The sequence below is a fragment of the Canis aureus genome, chromosome 21 (assembly GCF_053574225.1).
Source record: "Canis aureus isolate CA01 chromosome 21, VMU_Caureus_v.1.0, whole genome shotgun sequence".
Lineage (NCBI taxonomy): Eukaryota > Metazoa > Chordata > Mammalia > Carnivora > Canidae > Canis > Canis aureus.
This window is the reverse complement of record NC_135631.1, coordinates 2,461,662-2,473,276: the sequence shown is the minus strand read 5'-3', so window position 1 is coordinate 2,473,276 and position 11,615 is coordinate 2,461,662. Positions and strand designations below refer to the sequence as shown.

The following is an 11,615-nucleotide window of genomic DNA, read 5'->3' as shown; positions in this document are numbered from 1 at the left end:
CATCTGCCTTTGCCTTAGGTTGTGATCCCGGGATCCTGGGATCAAGTCCCATATCAGGCTCCCTGAGGGGAGCCTTCCTCTCTCCTCATCAATCATGAATAAATAAAGAAAGACAAGAAAGACAAGAAAAGACAAGACAAGAAAAGAAAAGAAAAGAAAAGAGAAAAGAAAAGAAAACAGACATGCCAAGAATTACATTCAACTCTGGCATATTCATGAAAGAGTATTTTACAGGAATAACACATGAAAACTGCTGCATGGTGAAAAGAAGATAATAACTAGTAACAGTACTCGTAATAAAAACGGCCCACAGTTATTAAGCACATACTCTTTTCTAGGCATGTAATTCTCTGCATTTTATAAATACTTATTTATTTAGCTTCACCTGGATTTTTGCAATAGCTTCATAACCAGTCTCACCAAATGCACACCTGTCCCTAAAAATCTATTCTAAATAGCCACAGCGATCCTCTGCTCAAAGTACATCACGCCTCTGCTCAAAACATGGCTCCTATATCCATCCCCCAGAGGAAAAGCCTGAGCCCTTGGCATAGGCCGATATGAGCACGACCTAAATGCCTCTCTGACTTTATCATTAAGCCTCATCCTGTCACAAGGCACCTGGGTGTCTCAGTGGTTAAGAATCTGACTCTTGGGAATCCCTGGGTGGCTCAGTGGTTTAGCACCTGCCTTTGGCCCAGGGCGTGATCCTGGAGTCCCGGGATCGAGTCCCACATCAGGTTTCCTGCATGGAGCCTGCTTCTCCCTCTGTCTGTGTCTCTGCCCGCCCCCACGCCCCCGTCTCTAATGAATAAATAAATAAAATCTTAAAAAAAAAAAGAGGGAGTCTAGAAAGAAATTTCAGGTGAAAAGGTGTGAAACTCAAGTTTTGATGGAAATGTCTCAGGAACAACAGCCCTCAACCCCTGAGTCGTAGCACCAGAGTAGAGCCACCAGTTATGAAGTACAAGTTATTGCTAGCAATAACATCAAGATCCACAGGTGAGGGATTATTGTCTTTGCTTTTTAAAAGAATAGAAATTGGAACTCTCTCAGTAATCCCCATAATAAGTGACACCGTCATTCCTTTGCACACTTCTATGCTTTCTTGAATGTCAGTGGGACAAGTGGAATCAGAAAGGCATGCCAAGACTGGGGAAGAGTTAAGGTGGTGGAGGAGTAGAGGACCCCAAGTCCATCTGGTCCCTGGAATTTAGCTAGAGAGTCATCAAATCATTCTGAACACCGGCAAAATCAATGGGAGATCTGAGAAAAGAAATGCTGCAATTCTACCAATAGAAAAGTGACCACTTTTTTGCAGGGTAGGTGGTGAGGAGACTTGAATTCAGGGTGATAATCTATGAAGGATATGGCCAAGGGAGGAGCCTGCATAAGGTGCTACCGCCAAGTCATAGAAGCAGCCAGCACAAAATCAGAACTTGAGAGTCTGCTACAGGGGTGGGGGGTGGGGGGACACGACTCCCTGGCTGGAAGGTGCTCGGGTGGCAAAGCAGAATCCCGGGTGGGACAGCATGGTCTCAGGATCCCTGGGGTCACGGGACAGGGGTGCCTGAAGGAAGCAAAGGTCCCAAGCATCAGAGCAGGGAGGCCAGATGCAAACAGCAACACTGGCACCAGCTCTCAGATGGGGGGTTGCCGTAAACCTCGAACCAACCCATGGTCTGGGGGGCTGCTCTCCAAGCAGTGGTGTAACCCCCTCCAGATATTCCCCTACTCCCCGACTCCTCCCTGCTGCCCCACCTCCCACCCCTCCACTCCCCATCAGGAGCCAGACAGGTGCTGCTGCAAGAGTCCATAAAGTTTAGAGCCTCAAATAGGGTGGTGGGACTGAGACAAAAGTGCTGGGCCACAGGCTGGGTGAACCCAGACTGTAGATGGAAACCAGGGAGCCAAGAGTGATTGACTGCTTCTCTGTGAGGGCCCACCTAGGGCTAGGCTTTCAGCTAGGGCTAGGGCTTTCAGCTCTGGGGCTAGAGATTGGGGCACTGCCATTTTCATCACCCCCCACCCCGCATTGGCGGGTGCCAAAGCCTAAAGGGAGCAAAACACTGCCAGCTAGTGGAGGCTGGAGGGGCTTCCACTGAGCCTGACCCCTGGCTGGGGGGGATCCGCCTGGGTGAGGACACCTGAGAATCAGAGCAACAGCTCCTCCCCCAGAGGACCAGTAGGAACAACCTGGGAGCACCAAGGATTCGGATCCTAGAGAACTGCAAAGCTTCAGCTCTTGGGGAAAACAGGATAAGCATTCATGCATTGTATATTTTTTGGTCTTTCAGTATTCCTTTTTTCTAGCTATTTTCCTATTTCCTTTTTTCTCTTTTTTATATGTTTATTATATGTATATATATGCCATATACATCTTTTATTTTTGGTTGCCTTTCATTGTATTTTATTTTAATTTTGCACAAATCAAAACTACAATGACATATCACCTCACATCTGTCAGAATGGCTCAAATAAAAAACACGGTGAAATAACAAGTGTTGGCAAAGACGTGGAGAAAAAAGAACTGCCCTGCACTGTTGGTGGGAATGCAAACTGGTGTGGCCATTGTGGAAAACAGTATGGAGGTTCTTAAAAAAAAAATAAAAAATAGGGGATCCCAGGGTGGCTCAGCGGTTGAGTGCCTGCCTTCGGCCCAGAGCGTATCCTGGAGTCCCAGGATCGAGTCCCGCGTCGGGCTCCCTGCATGGAGCCTGCTTCTCCCTCTGCCTGTGTCTCTGCCTCTCTCTCTCTCTCTTTCTCTCCCCCCATGTCTCTCATGAATAGATGGATAAAATCTCTTTAAAAAATTAAAAATAGAGACACCTGGGTGGGTCAGTCATTTAAGTGTCTGCCTTTGGCTCAAGTAATGATGCCAGAGTCCTGGGATCAAGCCCCCAGTAAGGCTCCTTGATCAAAAAGGAGCTTGTTTCTTCCTCTTCCTCTGCAGCTCCCCCTATTGTGCTCTCTCTCTCTCTCTCTCTCTGTCAAATAAATAAATAAAATATTTTAAAAAATTAAAGATAGAGCTATCCTACGATCCAGTAAGCATACTGCTGGGTATTTACCCAATAAATATAAAAACATGATTCAAAAGGACACATAAACCCCTATGTTTGTTGCAGCATTATTTACAATAGCCAAATTATGAAATCAGCCGAAATATCCATTGAAAGATGAATGGATAATGAAGTAGCGAGATTTTATATATACATATATATGATTGAGCCATAAAAGAATGAATGAATTCAGCCATAAGAGAATGAAATCTTGCCCTTTGCAACAACATGGATGGATCTAGAGAGTATAATCCTAAGTGAAATAAGTCAGAGAAGGTGACTCATGTGAATTCACTCGTGTGTGGAATTGAAGAAACAAAACAAACGAACACAGGTGGAAAAAAGAGACAACCGAGAAGCTGACTCTAGAGAACAAACTGGTGGATACCAGAAGGGTGGTGGGAGGGTTTCCCACCTGAGTGAGGAGAGCCCCTCCCCGTTTCCTACAGGTGATGGAGGGAATCTGCAGGCTGGGCTTGGGCTCCTTATAGGTCAGGCTCTAGTATATTCCAACTAAGAATATTCCCTGGCTCATCTCTGTCTGTCTCTGGTTTTTCTGGTGCAGGCCAATCCCAGACCAAGTCGTGGAGACCTGATTGAGACTTTTCCCACTGGCTTTCAATCCCTGGTCGTCTATGTGAGATATGGCTATGTGGTTCATGTGGCTCCTTTGGGTAAGGACAGATTTTGTGTTTAAGCACAAGGGTTGAGGTGGAGAGTGTGAATGATTGCACGATGATGGACTCATCCTCATTTCAGTGTCTGGTGTCGGAGGCGCTCATTGACCATTTGCTGCCTTGTCTTGCCTGCTCCGAGTGTCAGCTGCTCTTCCTCTCTAGCAGGAACTGTGTGGAGATACTGTTGACCTTTTTATTTTTTTAAAAAGATTTTATTTATTTATTCATGAGAGACAGAGAGAGAGAGGCAGAGACATAGACAGAGGGAGCAGCAGGCTCCCCCAGGGGAGTCCCAGTGCAGGACTCAATCCCAGGACCCTGGGATCACGACCCGAGCCAAAGGCAGATGCTCAACCACTGAGCCACCCAGGCGTCCCGAAACTGTTGCTATTCCACTAGAAAATGGGGTTCACTCCCAGGCAACCCACTGCATTTGAGGAGCACCCTTCATGGATCCCACCCCTATGTATTCGCTGCTCTGGAGGAACAAACAGGACTAAGAAGCAAAGACTTCCTCTGAATGGTTACCGACCCCAGGTCTCCCAGCTCCACTGAACCAACTTGCAGTCCCAGGGCCTCTGCTTCCTGGCAGTAGGACTCAAACACATGACTTTGCCTGGTTGGGTTCAGGTGCACCCTGCCGGGCAGAGAAGACCCCCTACCTCCTGGGCTAGAGGAATGTCATGAAAGGGGGCTCGGGAAAGCCCCAGGGCAGGGCTTGGCCAGATGCCGAATTCCCTCCTGTGTCTTTCCTCCTGGAGAAGGCTGAGCTGGGAGAGTGTGGACACTGCCAGGCCTGGTCCCTTCAATTTGTAAATGATGAAGCTAGTGAGAAGAGAAGGGACTTGCCCGAGACCTGGTGAGTGAGCCGGAGCTAGGGGCTGGAGCCCTGGGGTCAGGCTTCATCCTCCTCTACTGCTTCCTTTCTTACTGTTTCAAAATGCCACTCTAGCCTGCTGGGGCCACACAGCTGTGGGCCAGGGAGGCTCAGTGACGGTCTCTAGGTCGCAGGCTCAGTATAGGAAACTGGGATGAGGACCTGGGTGTCTTCTGGCCTCCTCTGCTCTGCACTGGACTCTTGCAGGAGCATCTGAGCTCATGGGGTCATTCAGAAAGACTCCTGTCCTTTGCTTTAGCAATGAGGAAACCATAGCCCATGGGCTCCTGGTGATTTCTCCAAGGTCACCCAGGTGTGGGTCCGTCCTGTTCTGAGCTGGGGGCCAGGCAGGTTGGCCATGGCCCATCCTCACTGATGATGCCAAGGGCGATGGGCTGCCTGCTTGGGGCTGCAGGGGAGCCCATGGGCCTGCCCAGGGTTGAACCCGCCATGTCTGCTCTGTGAATTCCCAGGTGACACGGAAGGGGCAGCGTCATGTCCACCCTGACCGAGAAGGCCGTGGTGAAGAAGGAGCTGCTGTACGATGTGGTCGGGAGAGACAAGTACCAGATTAATAACAAACACGATGACAAGTACTCGCCGCTGCCGCCCAGCAAAATCGTCCAGCGGGCGGAGGAGCCGGTGGGGCAGGAGTTGCCCTATTTGCTGCCCTGTGAGAACCGCGAGCACTTTGTGAACGAGCTGCGCTACGGGGTGGCCCGCAGTGACCGGGTGCGTCCTCAGCCTGTGTCCTCAGCCCCAAGAACCAGCCTGTCCCTCAACCGACTGTGGCAGCACATCAGTGTGGACTGGACTGGGCTGGAGACGGGAGGCACGGATAAGATCAAAGAGCAGAGACAGGATCCCTGTCCTTGAGGATGTCACGGTTGGGGTGGGGACAGCAGTGTGGAGGCGACCCCCCCGAGGCACTGCAGACTGCTGGGGGTGGCGGCCAAGGACGGGGGTCAGCTCGCTTCTCCAGCCCTCGCTGGCCACCAGGTCCCGAGATGGACCCTAGTCGCGGCCCCAGAGGCAGGTGTTACCATCCCACTTTACAGACGGGGAAACCAGCTTAGACGGTGTATGCAGCCTGTCTGAGCTCACTCAACAATTAGGGATTGAGTCCCTGCTACATGACAGCCACTGGGCAGGGGTGGGATTTGAACCCAGGTGTGTTCTTCTCCAAAGGCTCGGGTCAAGCGAGGCTTCACGGAAGAGCTAATACCTGAGCTGAGTCTGATTTAATTCTCTTCATTAATCTGAAACTGGAAAGTGAGCTGGAGATTGCCAGGGAGTAGGGCAATAAGGAAGGTAGGCAGAGGGAATAGTTGTGAGCTACCTCCCTGGAGATGGGCTTGTGCTTCCAGATTGCTTCCAGAATCCTCTGTGGGCAGGGGCAGCTCCTTCGTTCATCGTCCCTGTTGGCATCCAGGAATGTTCAGAGTTTAGGCTGTGTGCTGTGGATTTAGGGTGGCTGAGGGTTAGGCTTTTTTTTTTTTTTTTTTTTTGTAGAGTGGGAGGAGGCCTCTGGTGACAGAGGGACATGCACAAGGAGAAGCCTTACCTTCCAGAAATGAGGATCCTCACCCAGAGCAGGCTGTTAACTGAGGGCGCTGCTCCTGGCTGGGGGCAGAGTGGGAAAGCTGTGTGGTGCCCAGCACTGACCCTGTGATGGGCTCTCTCTCCTTTGGGCTGAGGAGGGTAGGCTTGCCTCTGTCCAGGAGGAATGGCAGGGGGTGGTGAGGTGGGGAATGTGGAGGTGCGGAGGGGTGGCTCCCAGTCATTGTCTAGAAGCCTGTCCCAAGACTGTGATAAGCCTCAACAGTCCACCTGGGAGACCCCGACTTTTTGAGAGAGCTTGTCCCTCAGCTGTTCTTCTGGGAGGTGAGAAATCAAGAGGGCAGGAGGAACCCAGGCGTGGTGAGCCACTTCTTTTATTTGGTTTGTCCCTTACTCTGGTGCCTCTCTTTCCGAACTCCTTCCCCTGAAGATGGCTCATTAACTTGCCTTTCTTTCTCCCTCTCATTCCTGATTCTGCCTCTGGAGACTCTGCTCTCTATCTCTGAGAGTGGGGGCTTGTGAGACCCGGCAGCACTTGCAGCCTAGGGTGAGTGCATCCAAATGTCACCCCAGGAGATAAGCAGAGTCTCGTGGGGCTTCTTGCCACATGAGGCCAGGTGCTCAAGCTGACTCCAGCTCCCCAGAATACCTGCCTGAAAAAGCTCAGCGCTGCCAGGAGAATCTACCGTCTATTCCAGCCAACATCTGACCATAGGCCCCTGACCTCCCTTTCTTCCAGCATTTCCTAAAAAGGGCTTACGATTAGGAATCCTCCTCCGCCTGGGAGACACGTATGTATCTCTTACAACTGAGATGTGTCTGTCTCGAGGACCTGGAAGCTATTTCTTTGAATATAATCATCAGGAAGAACAGAGCCTCTGTCTCCCAGTCTCTGGAGGAGGGTAGGATCCCAGCTTCCGTACCTGCCAGGTAGGGGACTGCGCTGGCCTCAGGCCCGGACCCTGCCCCACCCTTGGCCATGCTGGCGCCTCCCCTCTTGAGCACCTGCTCGCCTCTCCCTCCTGCTTGCTGGGAAATGCCCAGTCGCCTCTGTGCCCATCGGACTGGCTGAATACCATCTGTCCTCACTGCTTTTACTACCATGTGGCTTGGACCCTTGGGAAAGTTTCTGCGTGTGTCTGAATGAAGCAGTTCTCCTTCCCCAATCATCACAAGGTTCAAATTCATAGATAAGTCACAGAAATCTGCTCTTTGGTGGCTGTTTTGACCATTTGCTCCCCTGGCTGTGAAGGGCTGAGTGTGTTCACTAGCACTACGGGTCGGGCGGTCCCGGGCCCCGTCACTTGCCAGCCCTGTGAACTACTTCTGCTGCCCACCCTGTCATCTCCACAAAATGGGAAGGGACCAGGAATAGAAACAGGGTTGCGGGCAGATTAAAAAGCTAGAGTGCCTGCAAAGTCCCTCGACCCCTGGAAAGCAGCCAGTCCCCCACTTCGCTGTCCCCTTCCGCCTCTAGTCTCCTCTGCCCTGCTTTCCAGGTCACAGAGGCGGGGGCAGGGCCGGGCCCCCAGGCTCACAGCAGTTGTTCCCTGTCCACCCATCCTCAGGCATCATCCTCTCGGCTCCACCTCATCATCCGGTGTTTCCAGAGGATCTGCCTCCTTTCCCAGAGCCCTTTTCCCCTCAGTGCACAAGTGAGATAAGCTTATTTCATAAAAGCAGAGCCTCAGTGCTACTCAGTGTCAAGAGAGTTGTTCAGCAGGTGAACCGTGAACACCTGCTATGTGCTTGCAGGTAGGCTGCGCACCTGGGGCAGCGAAGGCAAGCCAGGAGAGCTCCGGCCCTCAAGCCCTGGAGAGTGGCAGCGTCACAGGGCCACCGTCCCCAGCTTCACAGTTGCTTCAAGGCTTGGGGCTGGCCAGTCCTGACCTAGAACACTCACCCCTGGCCCTCTGGCCTTTCCGCAGCCACCGCTGGGGCTTTCCCATGCTGTCCATACCACAGGACCATGAGCTCTACTCCCTGGAGTGTCCACACCTATAGCTCCTTCCTCCTCTCATCATTTCCTTACCAGGCACCTCCCGCCCTCTTGAATCCCCCTTCCCTGCTCCTATTTGTTCTGCCTGCGGTTCCATTGAGAGGACCAATGCCAGATGCGTCTTTCCGGAGCTGAGGGTTCTTTTTTTTTTTTTTTTTTTTCAGATTTTATTTATTTATTTGACAGAGAGAGAGAGAAAGAGAGAGCAGAAGCAGGGGGAGTGGCAGGCAGAGGGTGAGGGAGAAGCAGACTTCCTGCTGAGCAGGGAGCCAGACATAGGGCTCCATCCCAGGTCCCAAAGACCATAACCCAAGCTGAAGGCAGATACCAACTGAGCCACCCAGGCACCCCCTGAGCTGAGGGTTCCTGGTGTGTGTTTCTGTGGTCAGACCCCTTTCTCTTCTGCTGCAGATTGCTGAGGCGGCCCTCGCAGACAAGTGATGACAGTAGCTCTCCTGGCTGCTGTGTTGTTCGTCCGGCCTCAGCTGGCCAGAAGCCAGTGGAAGAAGCATTAAGTTCAACGAACTGTCCTGATGGCAACGAGTTAGTGCGGAGAAATGTTGCTTGGCCAGCAGGCGTGGAATTTGGTTGATTGTTTTCATTCTGTTTTGTGATCATTGAGGCTAATTTCAACCAAGCTAAATACAAGCACAGGAAAATTTTATTTGGGAATAAATGTAAATTCATTTAGTTGGAGAAATAAAAACCTCACGCAAATTCATTAAATCTTGGGCAGCCCGGGTGGCTCAGCGGTTTAGCGCCGCCTTCTGCCCAGAGCGTGATCCTGGAGACCCAGGATCGAGTCCCACGTTGGGCTCCCTGCGTGGAGCCTGCTTCTCCCTCTGCCCGTGTCTCTGCCTCTCTCTCTCTCCCTTTCTGTGCCTCTCATGAATAAATAAATAAAATCTTTAAAAAAAATCAAATCTCCTTTAAATTCTTTTAAAGGCACAGTTGGCTCCATTATAGATTGAAGGGTTGTGTGCCCCTAAAATTCATGCTGAAGGCCTAATGTGATGGTTCCTGGAGGTGAGAGGGCTTTGGGAGGTGAGTAGGAACAGATGAGGTGATGGGAATGCCCCCCACCCTTGATGGATTAGCCGCATTCGAAGAAGAAGAGAGACCAGAGTTCTTTTTCACCTCCATGTGAGGACACAGTGAGAAGCGGACCATTTGCAACCCGAGAAGTTTCAACCAGGAACTGAATCTGTCATTACCTTGATCTTGAATTTTTCAGTAGCCAGAGTCGTGAGAAACCAACGTCTGTGCTTTAAGCTCCTGGTCCGTGGTCTGTCCTTACAGTAGCCCGAGCAGGTGCATACAGGCTCCAGCTCCACTGAGATGTACCCTGGCCATTCCCACTTTCCTCTGGTTTCTTCTTGGAGGCTAGTATTCTTATTTTTATTGAGAGAGAGAGAGAGAGAGACAGAGAGAGAGAGAGAGAGAAAACCTGTACACCGGAGGCGGGGGTGGTCGTGGGAAGGGAGTGGGAAGTAGATGAAGGAGAGAGAATCCTAAGCAGGCTGCACATTCAGTCATAGCCTAAAGTGGGGCTGGGGCTCAATCTCACCACCCTGAGGTCATGACCTGAGTGGAAACCAAGAGTGGGAGCCTGACCCACTGAGCCAGAAGGTGCCCCTGGAGGCCTGTGTTCTCCACAGTGTGAGGATACACCAAGGGGAGGGGAGACCCACCTGTGATGCCTAAGAACGGGAACCATGGGCCTGCCAGGGCCTGGGACCTCAGTGGCTTGAACCATGTCTACGAGTTCTGGGCCACGAGCATGAGGCCACCTCAGTGAGGGAAGGTGTCCCATCGTCCCCTTCCTGCCTGCTTGTCTTCCTTCCACGAATGATTGGTCTCTCTCTCTCTGCCTTTATCATCCTCCCCCCCGCCCCCGGCCCTTCTACCCCCAGCGCTCCTGCCTCCTCTCCACGAAGGCTTGCCCTGGCCCCGAGTCTCTGACACTGCACCTCTCCTGCGGCCCCTCCTCTCCCGTCATCTCAGCACCGCCTCTCCCAGCTTCCGGGGAACCTCGGGCCCCCACGTCCAGTCTCTAGGGTGTGGTTGACTCAGTGCCGCACCAGCTCAGACTTCCGATAGGCTGCCGTTGGGTCAGGGGCTGTCAGGAGCCCCGAGGGACGGCTCACACTTGGCCCCAGAGTAAGTTTCCCTGGGAGGGATGTGAGGGTGACAGGCCAGGCTGGCACCCCTGATTACAGGGCAGCTCGGGGTGGGGGGGCGGGTGGAGCCGGTGCCAATCTGGGCCCCTCAAGACTTGCTGGAAGCCTGGGTCTGGACCCAGGGGATCTTCCTTGACTGCAATCAGAGGCTGGAGCTCCCAGATCATTCATAAGATGTGATTTCCCAACCTATTGCTGCTCTTTGGAAAATGTAATATTTGATTCTAACTCTATTTTTGTCATGTCTCAAATGCCCATTTCATTAGAAGGCATCAGGAACATCGAGGGAGAAGCAAGAGGGCTCTGTCCCTCCACCCCCACCCCTTACCTGGCCAGACCCTGAGTCTTTGGGGAGGGCCTACCCTGTGAAGAAAGGGAAGGGACCCTGGCACCTGTGAGGGGCCTGCTGTGGCCACACCAGCAGTTCTGGGAGCGGTACCCTGGCTCCCACTGTGGCACATCAGCTGAGCTGTCACCTGCCTGCACAGCTCTTAGGTTTCAATTAGCCCCCCCGGTGACCATGGAAATGTCTGAATGCCTTCCTGTTAGCTAGCTGCTTCCCCAGACCTCACCCTCAGCTTATAATGAAAGCAAATCTCAGACCAAATTCCATGGCACACGTAGGCATTTATGGAACGAGTGTTCACCAAGGAGCCACAGAGCCAGTCACCAGCCTGCCCTGAGAGCAGAGTGGGGACTAGGACTGCTAGGACTGCGCTCTGTCCTAGCAGTTTGGGCATCAAGGTTCAGGGGCCATTCCTAAAGAAACAGGCTCCGGGCTTCTCTCCCGCACTGTGCTCCTGCAAGGGCGGGGAGGGTCATGGGAAGCAGTCCCGTCACCAATGAGACATCATCTCTCTCCTATTAGGCTCATGATCACGTCTTTAATTTTTCCAAGGATAAACCATTTCCAATACTCAGTGTGCAAGTTAGACCATACCTGGAGATCAGAAATGAAGATAGTTACGTAGCCGATGTCTTTCAGGCAGAGTGCCAGCCTACTGCCCACCCCCCCCACCCCGCTGTAGTTTTCCTATTCGAAGGTCAGCTGTCCCTGGGGGGGTTCTTGGAGAGGAATCTAGCCTCTCTTGTCTTTCAGGCAACAGGAGAATGTGCATAGGGACTGAGGATGACCCTTTTCTGGAAAAGCCTCAAGGAAGGAGGTCCACTAGAGCTGCCCAGAGAGCAAAGCAAACAGAGAGGGTATGGAGAGAGCAGCTGGAGGTGCCAACATTTGCGGTGAGGGTCTGGCCGAGGGGA

General features: G+C 52.2%; 1 protein-coding gene across 5 annotated transcripts; it reads left to right on the top strand.

Moving 5' to 3' along the window:
* The first annotated feature begins 3,518 nt into the window (after positions 1 to 3,518).
* LOC144292201 (phospholipase A and acyltransferase 3-like) lies at positions 3,519 to 9,053 on the top strand. 5 transcript variants are annotated; one of them, XR_013359671.1, is made up of 4 exons: positions 3,519 to 3,736; positions 5,090 to 5,348; positions 6,129 to 6,723; positions 6,916 to 7,050. XR_013359671.1 is itself a non-coding variant. In XM_077862099.1 (3 exons), the coding sequence occupies exons 2-3, from the start codon at positions 5,112 to 5,114 to the stop codon at positions 6,222 to 6,224; spliced, it is 333 nt and encodes a 110-aa protein (XP_077718225.1). In that variant the 5' UTR covers positions 3,519 to 3,736; positions 5,090 to 5,111; the 3' UTR covers positions 6,225 to 7,050. The 5 variants fall into 5 exon arrangements, 4 of the variants coding, with proteins under 4 accessions (XP_077718225.1, XP_077718224.1, XP_077718226.1 ...); XM_077862099.1 differs by having other exon boundaries at positions 6,129 to 7,050; XM_077862100.1 differs by lacking the exons at positions 6,129 to 6,723; positions 6,916 to 7,050 and adding an exon at positions 8,587 to 9,053 and having other exon boundaries at positions 3,523 to 3,736.
* Positions 9,054 to 11,615: the final 2,562 nt, after the last annotated feature.